The sequence below is a fragment of the Nelusetta ayraudi genome, unplaced genomic scaffold (assembly GCF_046127955.1).
Source record: "Nelusetta ayraudi isolate G7.1 ecotype Tasmania unplaced genomic scaffold, CSIRO-AGI_Nayr_v1 ptg000135l, whole genome shotgun sequence".
Taxonomy (NCBI): Eukaryota; Metazoa; Chordata; class Actinopteri; order Tetraodontiformes; family Monacanthidae; genus Nelusetta; species Nelusetta ayraudi.
In genome coordinates, this window is record NW_027466185.1 from 18,451,935 (window position 1) to 18,471,903 (window position 19,969).

The following is a 19,969-nucleotide window of genomic DNA, read 5'->3' on the forward strand; positions in this document are numbered from 1 at the left end:
TCGAGGGGTTCATTTCTTTTCAACGTGGCCATCGCGGAAACCGTTCCACACTCTTAAAGTTGCCCCAGATGGAGAAGACTTAGCATCGGTTACAAAGACCCTCTGTTGCTCGGACGGGGACGGGCACCCTGGGCTCCCGTCCATACCTCCCTCCCTCCCGACTTCCCCTTTTCACAGCCAGCCAGATGAGTGGCTGACCGTCTGCCGTCATCCCCACCGGCTGGTATTCCCTGAACGCTCCGCATGTCTGCGAGCTTTTATGCTGCCGAGGGGGGGGGGGGGAAACTAAAAATCATTTGGCAGAGCGGGTAAAGGACCTGTGGCGGTTTGGAAGGTGGTGGTGGGGGGTGAGCGAGAGCAGAAAGTGATGTCAGAGCTGCCTGGACTCGTTTCAGCCGGCCCCAGCGTGTGGACATTCTCCAGAGCAGCTCTTAAAAAACTGGATCCCTGCCCCCCATCCCTCCCTCCAGCCTCCCCTCCCACTTATTTTCCACGCAGGTTCCTATATGTTTTCACATTTTCCAGAGGTTTTTTTTTCCTCCCCGCCGCCCAAACGCGGCAGCGTCAAACAGCTGCTCTCCACCTCTGCCGGAAAAACCAAGACCTGAATGGGGAAGCTGTGTTTTCCAAAGAAATAGGTGGAGGGTGGGTGTGTGAATCTGAAGCAAGCCCCTCTACCTCCCTGCCCTCCTTCACCCACAGCCCTGTATCGCCCTGCCCACTGTACACCTCGTGCCAGTTGCGGCCCAAAAAGAGACGCCGAGCTCCACGTCAGCCTCCCGACGAGGAGCATCTGGCCTCCGCACCTCCGCCTCCCCGAAAGAAGACGCTAGGACGCACGCAAGAGGTGGAGATACAAGTGTCCCCTCCTCTTCTTCCTCTTCCACCTCCACCTCCTCCTCCTACGCCTCGTCGTCCTCCTCTCCCTCCATTCATGCACGCACGGTCTACTCCGCTACCTGTTCTGCCCGAGCGCCGCATGTAGAGCAGTCGTGCCTCTCTCCTCTCTGCACTTCGTCACTCTCATTCATCCTTTTCTCACCCCGTCTCCCCTCCTCTCCTCTCCGCCTCTCCTCCTTCCTTCGCTTCTCCCGCCGCTCGTCTCCAGTCATTCACAACCAGAGGACAGCACCACCTGCTACCAGGTAAAAAAAAAAAAAGGAAGAAGAAGAAGATAAAAAAAATGCAGAACTGGGGGACGTTGATGTTCTTTTGCTTGTCCTGGTGGCTTTGATTTTGTGTGTGTTTGTGTGTGTGTCTGAGATGATGTTGATTACCAGGGAGTATCTTCCCCTCCGCACAATTCTCCTCTTTGTTATTGATGCCGCACTGCCGAAGCATTAAGTGGTGGATATTTGTCTGGGAAACATTTTATTTTTATTTTTTTTTTAACTGGGACTCGACTGAAACGAGCTGAATGTGTGTTTTTTTGTTCTCGCGCGGTGTAAACAAATGCAGATCGGCAGCAGACGGAGTGCTTGTGTGTCCGCCTGGTGCGTGCGTGCATGAGTGAGTGAGTGAATGAGTGAGAGTGCACGCGGCGCGTGGTCCGTGGGTTGCGTAGGTATTACGGGTAACTAGTGAATGAGCTTCCTGCATTGCATTGCGTTGCGTTGTGTTGTGCAGCGTATCCACTTCCTTGCGCCTCAGCGTTGTGCGTTGGTGACGCACAAACACACGGGGACCGGGTACGTACAGTAACCAGCTCTACGCCCCCCCCCCCCCCCCCTCACCCACAACCCCCGGAGGGAGAACCCCGCTGCTAGGCTGCCGATGTAGTCGACTGTACTGCCAAGTGCTCCCCTGGCATTGTCGTGCAAAAAGAGAGCGCAAACAGACGAGGCCATTTGTTGCTCGGCTCAAATGAGGGTTTTAAGGCAATGAATCGTTTAGTCCGTCTGCGTTTCTGCTGTTTATACTGCTGCGGTTTGATTGCCGTCAAAGAACTTGCAATTTTTTCCCCCCTCTTTTTTTGAGAGGTGTGTGTGTGTGTGTGTGTGTGTGTGTGTGTGTGTGTGTGTGTGTGTGTGTGTGTGTGTGTGTGTGTGTGTGTGTGTGTGTGTGTGTGTGTGTGTGTTGGGGGGGGGGTGTCGGAAAAATTATTTGACTGCTATTTATTGTAACACAATGGATGGAATGTTCCAGAAAACGACTTCACTGGCACATTCTTGGCTTCGCGGCTGTTGGCAGCTGGACAGAATTGGTAGAAAGCAACGTTTGGTTTTGACCATCAGCAGACTAATGTGAGTCTAATGGGAACATTCTTGGGGATAGGGGAGGAGCTAATTTGAGATTCCCATGATTCAACCCATGATTCAACCCCTGTTTCAACGTTAATCGCTCATCAGAAATAAGAGTGCTTGGCTGTCTGGGTGAGAAGGTCACCATATTGCAGGGGAACCCGGGGATGCACCTTCACACCTCCTGTATTTTTTTTTGCTTCCTCTGAAAGAATGGTCTCATCCCAGTTACAAAATTCGAGGCTCCCGATCTATTGATTTGCCTTTGGAGATGTGCGCTGTTCTCTCCTCCGAAAGCCAAAGCTTCTAGCGGGGAGGCACCTCGCGGCTGCCTCGTTCCCTCTGCCTCTCTCTCTCAGTAGTCGCTGAGGATGCTGGAAGATAAATTTAGCCCTCCAGCTCTCCCTCCATCTGCTACCGCATGGTTTAGGGCCGTTACCATAGGAACCACCGCTGGGTGCCCATTAGTGTGAGAAGAGGAAATTGACAAGATTTTTAAAAAGCTATTTATACAATGGTCCCTCCGTTGTGTGAATGGACGGTGCGTTTCAGAAATTTGCAGAGGACAGTTTGTTTTTCTTGGTTCGTCCTCAAGGTGATGGATTTCAGCGCACGCAGCAAACACATGAAACGGAACTAGAATTTTGTACCGTGTCCTTACCAGCTGCAGTTGCTCGTTTTTAGAATATCTCGCCCGCTGCCGTGGCCCCAGCCTCCGCAAGCTCTGTGACTCCCGCCTCATCTGAATGATCGATGTTGGCAGACACCATTATGCAACATGTATAGGATTCATAAACACCGTGGAGCAGAACACCTTGTAAGGGAAAACCAACCTCGATCAAACCATCTAGATACTGTTGTGTCAAGTCAAATTTGCATAATAGAAATTTCTTGTCCTTTTTTTTTGTTCTTTTGTGCTCTTGCAGCTCTGACTCAGTCGTCATTCTAGACAATGCACAGGGTGCCGGTTGAAGAGGAACTCATGCAAAACTTTTTTTTTTTTTTCAACCCAGTAATGTGCGTCCTCGAGCTTTGTGAGAACTCACTACTGGAAGAGTTGCATTACATCAGATCGATGAATCACGCACTGTGTTTTTATTCATTCATTTATTTATTTATTTATTTTTACGAAAAAGTCTGTTGGAAACAGAAGCACCCACATGTTATGTGTGTGAAAAAATATCTCGATATAACTTGAGTCATCATCTCTTCTTTCATGCTTTTATTTAAATACATCAAAACGTATACTGTGTTGTGATACAACCCCCACAAGGAGGTTTAGAACGCAATAGCCCACATGTCTTGCCATAGCTCCCTGTTATTCAAGAATCAAAGCCCACTTGCTTCATTTACAGCATGTAAGGTGCAAATGAATGGTCCTTTGTTAACCCTGGAAGGAGTGCGAAACATGCAAGTGTAAATGAGCCAGTGCTTTGCAGGAGTTTGAAAATGTCACTTGGTTTGACACAGAAATGTCTCTCAAGCATTGGCGCCTCATGCCGAGTGGGCGGGGGTCTGGCAGTCTTAAGCCGTGAGGCATTATTTTCAGTAAGATGACCAAGTGTCTTGACTCTTTTCTCAGAGCTATTAGTTTAGTTACACTACCTGTCTGACCCACATTTACTGCTTCCCATTCCCACTGCAGGATGAATAGACCCTGCCTTTGAATGATCTTCTAACATTTTGCAGTCAATCAAAGTAAAACTGTGCAGATCCCCACTTCTTGTCATAAAGTAAAGTTTAATCTTAATAAAAATTCACCCAACATGCATCGCTCGCCCACAAGTTCAGCGCAAAGACGGTTATCGACCTGTCATCAGTCATTTGGATCTAATCCATCGTCTTTACTGTCTTAGACCACAACGTGGGTGTGGAAACCAGCTGGTCAGTGCGTGGGAAGCCTTGTTTACTGTTTCAGTATGCTGGCACATAATAACACTAGGCATTTTCTACAGCATCTCCACTGATTCATCTCATGCCTGCACTCGCAACTAACCGTTTTATTTTTGACTTTGCCATTATAAGTAATTGACAAAAATTTCCCCTTAATATAATAAAAAATGGAGCAGGTAAAGCCATATGTTCCTGAAGGAAGCTGTCGAGCTACATAGTAGCCGAGCATCTGAGTATTGTGATTTGTGACATTTAAACTTTTGATGTCAAAACATTTTAAATATGTTTGGTGTAATAAATCCCTAAACCATTATCTCTGTTGCAATTTAAACAACAATTTTATTTTATCTTATTTCAAGTGTGATTTTGCTCTATTTTTGATGTGCATGGGATACATTTTTCATTCTGATATATTATATCTGATCTGATTATATATATTATATTTATTTTCTTATTGATATCTTTTTTTTTTTTAATTCTTTACTCATGGTCTTGTTAAAAATCACTAAAACCCAGTACAAACCTGATTATAAATGTGGTTAAAATGGCCCAGTCACAGCCATTGGACATCCTGTCTCTCTTGGAATGTTAGGGGTACCACATTTTTTTATGGCTGCATGCTAATATATTTTTATACAAAAGTATTACGTAAACCATTCTAAATTAAATGTATTCAGCAGCCAGGGGAAGTGAAAGTCGAATGTTATGACACATACAGTGATTATGTAAGATGTGAAACATGAATATCCATATTTGGCAAGCACAGGGTGAGAGGGTTTTCTTTGTCTCAAAGAATGCACTAGCCTTTATAATTATTTGTTTGTCTTCACAGATCTATACGTTGAGAAGGCGGGAGAATCATGTGCTTAACCGGGTCGACTGAGCATCTGAGCATACAGCAGAAAGACTCGCTGGCACTTTGTGATGGAATACATTAGGTCAGCATGCCAGAGGACTTCCTCCGCAGCAGATCACATATTGTGCTTTCCTTCTTTGATGCCTCTCTTTTGAATTTAATGGCAGTATCCTGTTTTCAAGCAATACATTGCAAGAAAAACAACAGGAAGTTATGAAGCCCCACAGTAATAGGAATTGTATATAATTTTCTAAAATCCAGTTGATGATCTGGCTTGAACTCTGCAGCCTGGCGCAGGCAGGCACACCCCACTCATCTACCTGAGGCCGTCTTTCCATTTTATGGAGGCCTTGCATAGTCGCCTGACGACTGGGGAGCAGTCTGGAGGGCAAGAGCATTGTCAACAAGAGTCTCCTCGCCAAGCCAGACAGTCCAAGACTCCCTCAGAGCCACATCAACAACAGCAAGCCGTCTCCCCAAAGCTCCATGGCACACAACAGCAGCCCAAACAGCCCAGGAGGACCCATCCTGAACGCAAACGTCTTAGACACCAGCGGCAAAGTGTTGACTCAGATACTGCAGTGGAACACAAGGATGAAGCGAGAGAAGCAACCACAGAATCCAGTTCGTCTGCAGGAGTCCCACCTTCTTTGTCAGGTGATGGACCTCAGGCTAAACCGGAGAGTCAGGAGGAAATCCCAAAACAAAAACGTGAACGTAAACCGCAGAGACCAGGCAAATATGTCTGTACTTACTGTGGACGTGCGTGTGCAAAGCCTAGTGTCCTTCAGAAACATATTCGTTCCCACACAGGTGAAAGACCCTATCCTTGTCCGCCATGTGGCTTTTCTTTTAAGACCAAGAGTAATCTGTACAAACACCGGAAGTCTCATACACACAGGGTGAAAGCTGGTTTAGCACTTGAGGAGCCAAGATCTTTGGAGGAACAGGTCACTGAGTCAGAAGATGAAACCAGACAGCTCTCATCAGCACTGTCTCAAACAGAAAAACAACGCAATGTGGCCTCTGTCAAAAGTCATGAAACAGACCAAGGCAAAGGCTGGACTGGAGGAAATGATGACTCTTATGCAGTGAAAAAGAGACTGGCCATGCGGTTAAGTAGAGCAAAGCAAGGTCCTCAAGGAGCATCCGATGAAAAGTCCTCATCTTTAAGTTTAGGAAGTAAAGGTAGCACAGAATCTGGCTATTTCTCCCGCTCAGAAAGTACGGAGCAATCACAGGACAACCCTCCAGACACATGTGCCAAAAGCTACGCAGAGATCATTCTTGGCAAGTATGGACGTTTTGGACACCTACATCGAATGCCTCGACAACATAACCAGCAGCCCACAGGTCAGGAGAGCAGAAGCATCCCTTTCACAGTCCCCAAGAAGCAAGTCATTGACCATATTACAAAACTCATCACTATTAATGAGGCAGTGGTGGACACGAGTAAAATTGACAGTGTCAAACCAAGAAGATTTTCACTCTCTCGGAAAAATAGCTCAGAAATGCAAAAGAGTTCAAGTGTCAAAGCACCATCTACTCAAATCCCAAAAGCTGGAGATCTGGCATTTAAAAACAGTGGCTCAATTACCATGGGGGTCCCTTGTGAAAAATTTCATCATTCATCCTTAAATGTGGAACATACAGCTGGCCAGACACCTCTGGTTAGAAGTCATTCAATGCCAACTTCACAAAGTACACTTGATATTCCCACTCCTGGTCCCAACAAATTTCGCCCGTGTCAGTCCTTTGATGGTCAAAAGACCTCAGAAAGACCTGCATCTCGCCGATATGGGATGCTAAGACGGCAGCCAGCTGTTGAAATCCCGCTTGGTGCTGAACTTCCAAAAGAAGAACATGAGAGTTCACATTCATTTCTCCCTGATAGAGTAACCATTGTGCCTGACCATAAGCAAATTCAACCACAGCCATACGAGTGTGAGGCCTGTGGCACTGGATGCAAAGACTGGGAAGGGTATAAGAAGCACAAGCAAAGCCAGTGTGTAGTACATCATCCGAAAAATGATGTGATAGTAAGTCAAATGGAATCTTCACAGATTACACAAAGAGCTGGAGTCTCACAAATGCGCAAAAGGAGGAAGGAAGAGAGTTTTGAATTTGATGACCCTACTTCTCCTCCACTACCCACTGCAGCAATAGCTTCAGGGCAATGTAAAGATGAAAGCTCTGTGGTTTATGGAGCTACAAGAAGACCTACCTTGCAAACCTGTTCAGTCATTCAACATACTAGTTCATTTGAGAAACAAGAGTCTTTCTGTGGTGACAATCAAGGGAGTGAGGCAGCTAAAAGCTCTTTGCCTCTGGAAGAATATCAGGTGCTGCCTCATCAACAACCCCAACCAGAGTCAATAAAATTACCAAATAGAAGGCTGGTTCGCCAACATAGTGTGCAGGTTCCGGAAATACTCGTCACAGAGGATTCTAATGCAAGTTCAGGGTCCACCACAGAGTCAGCCTCCATGTTAAAACTTTCAGAAAAGCCAGATGAGTTTCAGTGGCCACAGAGAAGTTCTTCTCTGTCCCAACTTCCCATTGAGAAACTACCCCCAAAGAAGAAACGCTTACGTCTTGCCGAGGCTTCACAGTCCTCTGGTGAATCCAGTTTTGACTCGACATCTCTGCCTCACAGCCCCAGCCAGGACAGTACTGCCTCTTTTGCATCCAGTCGTTCCACATCCTTTGAAGAGTCCAATAGGCAAGACGTAGAAATGGCATCATCATCAACAACAATAAGAAAATCAAGAGCTCATCATATGTTGGCTGTGCCAGGAATACATCAGCATCGGGAGATGAGGCGCTCAGCATCTGAACAAGCGCCTCATGACCTACCACCGAGTGCCATTATGGCTGAAACCCGCAGCAAGTCTTTCGACTACAGTTGTCTGTCCCCTGAGCGATCAGCAGTTGGGTGGAGGGAAAGACGAAAATGTCTTCTCATGAGACATACTGCTGTCAGAGATCCAGATGAGGAAGAAGAGGAGCAGACTAATACACAAAGCCGTAGTCCTGAACATGTTGTTCCTGTCACAGCTTCTCAGACAAGTCCCTCCACCGTGTACAGTTGCAGACCCCCTGCTTCTTCATCTGATGAAACCGTGTTACCCACCAATACAGTAAAACTACAAAGCAACCAGATGTTCTCACAGTGGAAGCTCAGTCAGAATATTGAGTTGACAGGCAGAAGAGATCTCTCCAATACCCACTGTGCACCTTTAGAACCCGTGAAAGAAAACTCTTTACACATCAACAAAGGCCAACCTCAACAAGCTACTCAGTCCTTTCCTTCCCCAGGACCATCGGGAGCAGCTAGAGCTCACTATCACTCCGTGTCGACTGGGCTCAAGCTGCAAATTCCCTCACTAAACGATGATTATCCTGAGGTTCAAATAAGTCAGCCAGATGTTCAGTGCTCTGTCCCTCTCATCAGCTCCAGTCAGGAAATTGTGAGGCCAGTGACATGTCCAGAAGTAGCGGTACGTCTCCAAACGGACACCCTTACGTTAGCGTGTGCCATATACACCACTCTGTCAGCACACAGAGACCATAGAAACATTAGTGCCGACCTCCAGCTGTGGTCTCATAATGATCTTGGGATATCAACTTCAGGGGGAAACAAACGAATGCTTTCCCCTTCAAACAGCATAGAGAGCCACCCCGAGTCTCAGCAGCAGCAAAAAAGGGTAAAGGAGGAAGAGGAGAGGGAGGCTGGATGCATTGAGACGGCATCTGTGGACACATGCAATCAGGGACACAAAGAGAATCAGTCATGTCTGCCGAGTGTTTGTACTTCCATCTCACACGTTGCGCCCTCATTCCCCAGTCTGCTCCCGAGCACCTGTAATAGCTGGTGCTATTTGAACTACACTAAACCAAACCCTGCCACTCTGGATGAACAGAAGCCCTCAGTGTACTCATCTTGGTGCACGAGCAGCTATGACCCCAACCCACCTGGCCTCTCCAGCAAGGCAGCCCTGTCTCTGCTGCACTGTAAGCAGAGGCTCAGCCCGACCATCTACACCGTATCCCCTATATCAGACAGGACAATGGAGACAATGGAGCAAGAAGAGAACAAGAGACCTCGTTCCACAGAGGTACAAACTCTTTGCAGCTTTACATTTTTACATAACACTTTTTCATAGAGGGAGTCAGCCAAAAATGTATACACGCATTAGAAAAAAAAACTTGCATAAATATTTCCATAGCAAATTTTTCTATTTATAAATGTATTCATTTATTTATGTAATCACAAGATTAGTAAAAGTTACATGTTACAATTGAATATATTTATTTGAGTATATTTAGAAAGCTTTTATTTTCCTGATGTGTTACTATTTCGGCTGACTCTGTATACACTGTTGTTCCTGAAGTTGGAATTCAACATTTTTACCTGTATTCCAAAATATGGATTCAAAATGAAATCATATTACCAAGGCCATTGGGATACATAGTGTATTCATTGCACCTGGTCAAAAGTAGTGTTTTATGCTATATAAATGTTCTGGTTGTTGCAAATAAACAGGGCAAATCAAAGCAGTTTAGTGATGGTTGACACATATATTTTGAAGAACACACATTCAGAATTTCATGATCGCAAATCCAACTCTTTTTTTGCTTGATGTCCACCTGTAATGCATGAAACAGACATTCTGCTTTGAAACTCAACGATCTCAGTGACACCTCCACGCCGTTGTGCAAACGAATAGCTGGATCAAAATTGTACTCTTTCACCAGTCTTCAGTCAGTCTTTTTTTTGTTTTTTAATTTGGTTGCCTACTTCTACTCTACTCCTACTTAAGTCTTTGAAACAGGACAAAGGACTGTAAGTCCCCAAAATTCAGGAAATTCAGGAACCTTTATACTTGATATTTTCCAGCTCAAGCCTTATTTATTTCCAATTGACTTATTTTCCAAATCATACACCTGCTTTTGCAAAAATACTTCCATACTGTATATGTTACATGAGAATTACCAGTCTTTGCTCATTCATGCATGATGGAGAACTGTTGACAAGGTTGACCATGGATTTCCTGGTGCAGGTCTACGACATCCAGCCATACTACCAAGTCGGTGAGGGAGTCAAAAAATCCGAGCAGTTGGTGGCAGAAGACAACAGCTCAAACCAAAACAGGGAGAGAAAGGAAGACAAGAAGAAGAAGGAGGATGGCGAGAAGTGGGAGGAAGAGGAAAGACAGTCATGCTTCAGAAATAAGAGACCTCCCGAAGGTTGGAACCCTGAGAGAGGGTGAGTATGATCTTGAGCGTGCCGTGTGTTGTGTGGGATGCATAATAACACTTGACACATTGTCTATATTTACTGGGCTGAATGTGGCGCGCACACACCCCATTACTTAGTGTTGAGGCCTCACATATTGTGGTATGTTGTGGAAACTGCCGTCTCCATATTGAAGGCTTTGCCAACAGAGCCCGTCTGTTAGGGAGCTGGAGCCAAGAAAGCATCGAGCTTCCTTTGCACCTGCAGAGATTCATTAACACCAACCACAGCGGCCATTCCCATGCAGGGATGTTCTACCCTGAAACTGACGCTTATGAAACAAGTTGAAAAAAATAATGTGATTAAAAAAAAACAGCAGTCGGCTTTTTTGAAAAAAAAAAACAAAACCAAAGAACAACTTGGTCAATTGACAAAATGTGAAAATGCAAAAGTTTCCTGGTTGTTTTTAAGTTAAGAAAATTGCTTATCTCGTGGCACAAGATGCATGCAATGTCTATACTATACTTTCATCACAAAAAAAACCTTCAGAAAGTGCTTCTACTTATGGTAGTCGTGATGAAAAAATTTAAATAAATACTTTTATTTTTCCTCATTAATAGACGGTCAGGTTAGTCAGTCGGGAACAAGAAAATAGGTTTTAATAATCTTTTTTTTTTTTTTAGAAAACAGAGTTATCAAGTGTTACACAATACAATTTGTGACTTGAATTTTACTGAAATCTTAAACTATAAGATTAATCTGCAAAAACTCAATCATAACATTTACTGGCCTGTCAATGCAGAATCTGTGTCGGAACTTGGTCTTCTTGTTCTGAGCTGCAAGAAGAAGACAGAATGTCTGCACAGAGATAAAACATTCCAGGAGGTCATACTCTTTGTAAATGTTGTGTCTGGGTAAACCAGACAAGCTGCATACTTTTTAAGAAGTCTTCAGGGAGAAAAAAAGAAAACACCGTGGCAGTGCCACGCAGGAGAAAAGTGCCATCTGCGCGCCTCTTTTCGGGCTCGATTATGCAAACACGTCCACGTCGTGACTCACGCTCGACGCTCCCTCGCCCTGAAGGACTTAGTCACCCTGTCACCTGCTAGCGTTTCTCACTTGTCTCACAGTCATCCAACTTGTTTTTTTTTTTTTTTCACAATTGATAAAGAAAAACAAAAGAGTTCTCTGTCCTAATCTGAGTGAGACGTCTCACTCCTATTACTCAGAGAACCGGGATGATTCTAATTATAAAAAAAGTTCTTGCGATTTTAGAATTACACGGAAACATTTTTTTGCACACTTAAAGTTTCCCAATTTTGCAAATTGATTTATTTGAGAACGCTTGCATTACGAAACGTACTCTCAGGATTGTCCACACCAGGCTTCCTTACAAATATGGCAGTGCTAGATGGCAGCTAACTGGGAGCAAGACCCCTGCTCTATGTATATTCTTGTATATAAATAAGAACCATTCAATGGGCAGGAAAACCAAATGACTTTGTACTGCAAGTAGACACTTTCATTAATGTTTTTACGGGGAGTACATTCAGCTTTTCTCAATATAAAAATCACAAATCAGGCAACATTTTACACACTGGACCTTGAAAGCTTCTGCTCTTGGCCAGCATCTATTTGCAGCTGCTGGTTCGGGCCCAGGGTTTCCCTCCCTTTGCTGTCGTGTTTTCACATGTGGCCACGCTGCAGTGCTCCCCTGGCGCTGTTTGCGCTCGGTTAGTGTGAGCTGCGACGGGGGTTGTCGGGCAGCAGCAGGGAGAGGCGAGTCTGGATTTTTTTGGCCCATGAAAGCTGCTCTGTTAAAGCGGAGAGTGAGCGCCCTGGCTGAGGGGGACCCTCAGTGCACCCGGAGGGCTGGATCCCGGGACGCGGCCGCCGCTACGGTTGTGAGCTCACTGCACGCTGAGGCTAAACAGACGGCGCGCTTAGACATGACAAGCTGCTGAATAGCGCTTGCGTATGCGAAAGGGCCTGTGGCCTGCCAGTTACCTTGCAATTACTGTACACTGTTCATACAGATAGATAATTATAAGGGAATTCAACTTCTCAGTCTTCAGCAAATCCGTTCATAAAAAAAGTACGTAGAGCGTAAAAGAATAATTGAAATATTAAAATTCGACATCGCTCTACTCGCCCCTCCCCAGTGTTGTGTTAAAGAGCCTGATGGCTCCAGGCAGAAAGGATCTCCTGAGTCTCTCTGTGGAGCAGTTCAGTGAGAGCAGCCTCCCACTGAACAAGCCTCCTCTGCCCCACCACCAGTTCATTTCAGTTTCCTTTCATTAATTCCACCTCGAGATGCAAAAGTAATTGTGCTCCCAGTCGTTGCCTGTCACCATTCAACCCTTGGCGTTTGACTGACGTCGTCAAAAAAAGTACCAGATCAGAAGGAGGCAGATGGGCGTGCGCGCTGTCTAAAATGTCAAAGCAACGTCATGAAACGGCACTTGACGTCCAGCTGTGCACTTCAGCGTGTTTGTTGGTGTAACCAATTGGAAATGCTGCTCCACTCCTGCTGTGAGCGCACAGATCGTGAGCCACGTGGAACACTTCTCGAGCGTCTGAAGGACACCTCAGTCAAGGAGTGCTCAGTCACGTTTTTCATTCATTGAAACCGCCTTTTAGAAGAGAATTTGATGTGACTGCAACACGCCTCTTTTGCACGTCACACTTCTCATTCATTTACCGTCATATCACAAATGTTGCGTTTTGCTTTATTTTGATCCACCGTTAATGAAGTGGAGCCACGCTGTAGACTTCTTTGGCATTCAAGCGTCTTTGTGTGAAAGCCAATCGCCAGCGACTTTAGATCTGGACACATATGCCAATTAGTTATTGATTCGCAGATGGTAATATTTACTTTCTTGAGTATATCAGAATTTGGCACCAAAAGATGATTCATTTTTCGATATTCAATCGGATCGGAGCATTTTGATTGGTGCTGCAGATGCATGGGGTTGGAACTGAGACTGTTTGATGTCCGTGAGCAGCGATCGGCCCCAATAGTACCCCTGGACCCCCGGCAGTGAGCTCAGGTCCTCTTTCTTTACACCTTGCAGATCAAATGAGAAACACGCCGTCACGTGCGGCGACTGTGGGCCGCAGCTTCCGGACGCCGCCGTGCAGCGGAAGTGCGCTCATGGAGTCAAGGAATCACCGGCGTGTGATGGCAAGCACCTCAACGTTTCCCGTGGAGGTAAGGAGAGTGTTTTTAGGGAAGCATGATTTTGGAAAACTTTGTCAAATCTGTGCATCCGGTCTGAACTCGACCCCCTCTCTCCTGTGTCTTGCAGGGAGCTCCGCTGAGCATCTTCAGCCTAAAGCACTTCCTAAAGCACAATCCCATAGTTACTCTGTTGTCACAGATCAAGGTGTGCCGCCGGTCCTTCTTATTGGAAACTGACAGGTTTTCAATTTTTGAATGATTGAATGATGGATTTTTAATTGTGACCCGTCAGCACCATGTTTTCCTTTTTTGTATGTTGCTCATTAATAGTCCAAAAATACAGTAAGAGACAAAATTATTTGGACTCCTCATGTATTTGTGATATATTGCTTAAAGATTCACTCTTAATCCTGCATCTGTAACTTCTCTTAGTACGGTCACCCACAGCCCACCTGCTAGTTTTGTTGTTTCCTTCTTTTTAAAAATGAACATAAAAATCACATATATGTAGTTGCGCCAGGGTAAACATTTGGTTCAACTCCTGTACACATTTTACAAAGATTATGGATACGTTCTCGAACATGTACGATTGCATTTATTTTTACTAAATTACCCAGCGATTTCCACGTTCCCTCAGTTACAGTAACGCTCAGTTAGAAAATTAACATCTGCCCGCCTTGGCTCAGCTCAACGGGGATTTCCAGGACTTTCCTTGTGCAACCGCAATGTATGCCTCAGTTAATTGGGCCAACTGTTAGCTGTGTAAACTTAACCGTAACCCACTTCTTGATCGCAAGCGCTTAAATAAACAACCCCATGAGGGTAAAAGGTGCAGACGTTTTGCACTTGTTTGCTGTGTGATGTATTCATGACAAGCTGCCCATTTTGGTTACAGAATGGCGAATGCGACCTGTGGGGGGCATTGCGTTATGCATGTAATTCTCTAGAAGCACTTAGCTTGTCTGGTTTTGCAGTTAGTTTCTATTTTATTTACTTGGTGAAAGATCATAAACGACCCTTTCTCAATTTGCCATTGCATAAACATTACAGCCACTGCTTAAAAACTCAATCCACAGCAATAAACACTTGTTCTCATTTGTACATTGTTATATTTTATTAGCTTTAACTTTATGTATGTGTTTACCGAGCATCTAAACATGCCTAAGCAATGTCAAGGGTCTTCAGTATGGAAGATGTAAGATTGGTCTGGGGAGGGAGGTTTCGTAGCAAGAAAAAGGATTAGATGTGCAACACCAAGGACAAAATGTTCTTGGCTGGAAAGACGATCCGCAGCAAAGTCGACTTAGTTGACCCTGTTTCAAGTTTGCTTTTTTGTTGTTTGTCTGGTTGGAAAATTGAAAACATTAGGATAAACAGGAATGAAACAGGACGTCAGACGTTATGGTTGTGAGTTCATTGAGCATTAAGGCCACGAAAAAAGAACAAATTGAAAATAGAATAAGAATGCATATAAACATACAGAACAGCCCATGTGCACGTTCATTGTGCACGGTAAAGAGTATTTTTACCGCACAGGCAAGAGCAGAAGTTGAGTCTTGTTCAAATCCGATATGATGGACTAAGTTTGCAGACCAAAGTGATACTTTGTCACACCATTCTTGACAGCTACACTTGAAATCCTCTGTGCATTCTTCTGATGGTTTTATCTATCTATACTTCTTCCAATAACCACGTAGAGCCGGGCTATGGCTCAGTGCCCCTTGTTGTAGTTCGCACCAAATGTTTTCAAATCCATTTGGCAATTTCAAATTAACTTGTGCACTAACAGAATCTTTTCGTTCTCGGATCGTGAATATATATCTGTGACCTGCAGGTTCGAAGGTGAAGAAGAAATAGCACTTCCTGTTATTGAAGGTAAAGTGTGTAATATTTGGAGATTTTGAGAAGAAACAGCGACATCAAGTGGTTTTATAGATTGCTGCACTATTTCGCTCACCTTTGCACCCATACCTGGATACCTCGTCCATCTTCTTCTTCGTTGGTTTATTTGAGGGCACGAACGTTCACTCTTAATACAGAACGCTGTGTCAGGCGGGCTGGATTGTCAACACCAGCTGCGTTGAAAATATTGTGGTGCGAGACAGCAGCTAACTAGAAGCAAGACCCTTGCTCTATGTATATTCTCATACATATAAAAGAGCCATTCCAAGGGTAAAAAAAACAAATTACTTTTATTGGACTGCGAGTACACACTTTTTACCAATATGAAAATCAGGTCAAATTTTACACACTGGACCTTTAAGCAATGTCTCATATATTAGTAAATGTTTAACCAGTGACAGCATGACAGCTATAATTTGTAGCAGCTGTTCTGACATGTGAAATAATACCCTCTACCTAGGAACCTCTGAGGAGCCTTCGCTCAAAGCTAAAGAAGAGCATCGAGGGGTCGGACCAGACGTGATGGACAAGTATGGTTGGCGTGATGAAAACGCCCAGTCCCAGACGTCTGAAAGCGGCGGCGCTGCCTCGCCGGGTAGCGAGGCACCTCAGTCGGCGGAGCCCCTGCAGACCTCGAAGTGTTCTGCCCAGAGGGGCTCGGCCAGCGCCAGGAGGGCCCTCTTCGCCCGCAGGCGCCTCAACGCCTCGACGTTGCCGCCCTCCGGTTGCTCTTCTCCCCCGGGCACGCCGCCTTTGAATCCACAGGGGGAGCCCCCGTCTCCGCCTCGCGGCCAATCACCCTGCTCGCACCAGCGCTCCGCCTCCTCCCCCTTGCCTTCTCCGTCCACCTCCGCCCTGACACCTTCTCTTTCCCCAACGAGAGTCCACTCCAGGGGCCCTCAGCCTTCCCCAGCAGAGATTCACCCAGGGGACCCGCTGTCGACCGAAAGGCCGGTAAGTCTTTTTCATTTTTGATGATCACGATTTATATTCAGCGCATCCACCTTGCCATTGTTTTTGTTTTTTTCTTTTACCCTGAATCTTTGGTCTTTACATCCCACCGTTGGTCTAATCACGGCTTTTCGTTCAACCTGTTCACTCACCTTCGCCACGGTCCGCAGTTTTAAATAAACTTGTTTTGAGCTCACGGTGCCTAATCTTGTGCGGCGAGGTTAAATCCCAGCGAGTCAACATCTGGGATAAATTTAGGTGGAGTGGCCTGCGCAAAGTAATTTTTAGAAGTCGCACATTTGTTGGACAGGGAAGGCAAATCTCTTGTGTTGTACCGCCTTAGACAGAGTCTGTCGATCCTAGCCCTAAAATAACGTGGCTGCCATGTAGACTCGGGGTGTTTTCCCTGGGTAGCCGCTGATAAAACAGACAGCGAGATTATCGCTAAATACCAGAGATCGGAACCACATGTCAACAACGTAAACACCACGGGTGACTATCTCAGTTTACTGCTGGAGAAAATAAAAGCAAAAAAAAAAAATAAAAACCCAAAAAACATGTCTCGCCCAAACTTGTGGTCATGTATGGCTCAACCTCACCACTTCCCCCAAACATTGAATTAGGTTTCATAGGTTTTCATATCTGTTTTTATCTCTGTTCACATTAGTAACATCTGTGTTTGTTTTGGGGAGCCATTTTTACATGCCTAAATATTTAATGTGTGCATATGTCGACTCTGAATGCATGGCTTTTGCGCGATCCCTGTTTGTTTTTAGACATCTTTTAGCTTTGTTTGTCTGCTGTTGTTTAGTTCACACCCATATTTACACCTCACTATTTCACACCACTCACTTCGGCAGTGCTTTTCAGAAACAAGAAAATTTCATGGCACACCCACTGACTGTAGATAAAGATGGACGAATGTTCCGGTTTCAAAGCCATGCATTCTTTCGTTCGGCCAGCAGGAACCGGCAAAAATGGTTGCAGAAAGACAAAAATTGACAAAATATTTTTAAAGAAGACTAAATTCATACCTTTACAAAGTCGTTAATCCATTTTATATCAGTCTAAATAGCCAGTCAAAGAAAATTAGGTGAATAGGCTCTGATGTCCATTTTGTCAGATTTTGGTTTTGACTGTAAATAGCCATAAAGTTGTGGCCGTGGCCCGTGGCTACAGTTTGGTAGCCAAGTATTGTCTACTTACCAGTACTTACCATGAGACTTCTTTGGCATGAAGCTATTTTTCACTCTAACGCATAGAGAAGTTTGCCAGTGTCTTTGGTTCATGCCTCTATAATGTGAAAGCCACTCGCCAGGAACTGTAGAACTATTGACTATCTGACTATTGGCTCACTGATGATAAGATTTGCGTTCTCGGATATTGGAATTTGGCACAGAAAGAAGGTTCATTTTTCCATTTTTTTTTCTATCGGAGCATTTTGGTCAGTGCTGCAAATGTGTCAAAGATGTGGAAGAATAATACACAGGATGATCACACAGGGGGTCCCATGAGGGTCCTGTGTTACCCTGCAGCGTTTGAACAGATATCAGAAAAGCTGCTCGATACCCTCCCCCAAAAAAACCCAACATGCCGTGTCCAGACAGCCTCCCAGCCAGGCCACCAGGATCCAGGATGGCGGCTCATTCATTTCAATGTAGTTGCTCACCCAGTGAATACGCTCGACTTCCGCATTAACGGGCCCATAGAGCATGCGTAGCAGTGTCATTTCCCATCATGTCTCTGAAACTCACATGATTTATTTGTCCAATCAGAACGATTCTGGATAACGCCACTTACGGACACAGGACGCTGGTGATTTTCTGGCCTTTATCGTTTATCAACGACTAAAAGACCATAACTGAAAAATCTACAATAGAAAGATTTGCTATAAATCGTGTTTCAGGTCACAGTCGTCCAGTCAGCCGTTTTAAAGGCGTTTATTTTTGTATTGCAGTCTGTGGGGAAAATGCTTTTTTGGGCCCATGAGATTTTTTGATGCAGTACCTCGAGTGGCCACTGGGAAAATCGGCACGCCGCCATATTGCCAATCCGGTATCCAGTTCTAATAATACATCCATGCTCCCAGTAAATAAACGGGATCCACATGCTCCTAGTCCCTGTCAAGTGCCAAACCACTTTGTAACATCCTGCTCGTCGCTCCACTGAGCCTGACTCATCAGCACTCTAGCTTGAACACACACCGTGTTGTTGGCGTAGCGGCCCAACTCCCCTTCGCAGACTGATCGAAGCTTTTGTTTCCTTCCTGTAGTCTGTGGACGGAGTCGGTCCCGCCCACGTCAGCCCACATCCCGCGCGGCCCCGAGGAGAATACAACCTACTCAGTCACCTCCCGCTGCACTCCCAGCAGCAGGGCCGAGCGCCGAGCCTCCTGATTCCCATCGGTGGGATTCACATGATCCAGCCCAGGTCTCTGCTCCCCTTGTACAGCCTGGTCAGCAGCCCAGCTGAGACTTCCTGGCGGCGGAGCGATGCCCCTAAGGGGCGGGCCTCTCTGCTGCGTCAAAGCTCCCTCAAGGAGGCGTCGCTCGGCGGTGGGGCGTGCACGCCGGATCCCGGAGCGCCGAGGGCGAAGTCCGGGAGCAGCCAATCGGACGGTCCGCACGGGGAGAGCCAAGGACGCTGCTGTGTCCAACAGCCGTCCAGCCCCAGAGTGGAGAGTACACACTGATTGATTTTACTTTTTTGTTTTTTGAGGATGCCTACAGAATCCAAGGCCAAAAAAAGGCTCCTTTCACCCAGACACAAATCGCAAAAGGAGGAAGAGTCTAAAGGGGCAGTGCAAATTTTTTTTTTTTTTTTTTTTTTTGAAAGTCTAATGTCCATTGTGGGTTTTTGTTTAAAAAACAAAAAAAAAAAAAAAAACAACCTAACAAACAGACACAATGCTGGCAAGGAGTCCGAAGATGGAAGACAAAAGCACTTGAGCACCGCTTCTGAATGACGCAGTTATGTAATTACATAAATAATATATATAGACCTAATGTTAGATATGCAGTATGTTTTGTAAATCTTTTTTTACCCTCTGGTTTGATGTCATCGGTGTTAATTTATTTATGTGCTATTATGCAAATTCTGTACTATATGCAAAAGCAGCTGGAATTGAAATAAAGTTTTAATCAGTCCCCCCCTTCCCCACTTACCCCACTCGACAGCTCTAATATAATATTGCTGTGTTTAATGTACTGTATCGCCACAATGGATATAGAAAGGTACTACAAATATTTATTCACTCCGACCAGTATTTTGAAGTGCAATTTTACGTCGAGGTTGTGGTTTGAAATGTCTTTTTTTTCTCAAAGGCTGTGATTATTTTGTACTGTTGTTTTTTTTAATTATTATTTGTTTTAGTTTTTTTTTTTGTTTTTTTTTGTCATCGTCTTTGTTTGTGTTAGGGAGAAGCAGGGTTCCGACTGCCTCCTTTTCTACTGTCTTTGCAGGGGAGGGAAAACAAAAAACAAAAGTTTCAGGCGGTTGGAGAGCACTGACAACTCAAAATCCAAAGGACGCCTGTTTTCATGTACATGGTAGCTACGGTGCAGTTTTCTTTTTCTGTTTCATACACAGATACATGTATTTTTGTGTTGTTGGTTTTCTAAAACAATACAGTCACTCTATCAACGTCATATTTGCCATTAAACTTCTCATTTTTACAGATTTATATGAAAACCTTGTTTCAGGTGTAT

The 19,969-nt window shown here is 45.0% G+C and overlaps 1 protein-coding gene across 1 annotated transcript; it reads left to right on the forward strand.

Moving 5' to 3' along the window:
* The first annotated feature begins 4,656 nt into the window (after positions 1-4,656).
* hivep3a (HIVEP zinc finger 3a) lies at positions 4,657-19,969 on the forward strand. The gene is made up of 6 exons (XM_076011562.1): positions 4,657-9,107; positions 10,053-10,258; positions 13,303-13,439; positions 13,537-13,614; positions 15,772-16,265; positions 18,535-19,969. The coding sequence occupies exons 1-6, from the start codon at positions 5,331-5,333 to the stop codon at positions 18,952-18,954; spliced, it is 5,112 nt and encodes a 1,703-aa protein (XP_075867677.1). The 5' UTR covers positions 4,657-5,330; the 3' UTR covers positions 18,955-19,969.

Bases quoted from the DNA above. Each gene is read 5' to 3' on its own strand.
- hivep3a (XM_076011562.1), top strand. From the start codon at position 5,331: ATGGAGGCCTTGCATAGTCGCCTGACGACTGGGGAGCAGTCTGGAGGG. The intron at 10,259-13,302 runs GTGAGTATGATC...TACACCTTGCAG, and splicing joins GGTTGGAACCCTGAGAGAGG to ATCAAATGAGAAACACGCCG. The intron at 13,440-13,536 runs GTAAGGAGAGTG...TGTGTCTTGCAG, and splicing joins CCTCAACGTTTCCCGTGGAG to GGAGCTCCGCTGAGCATCTT.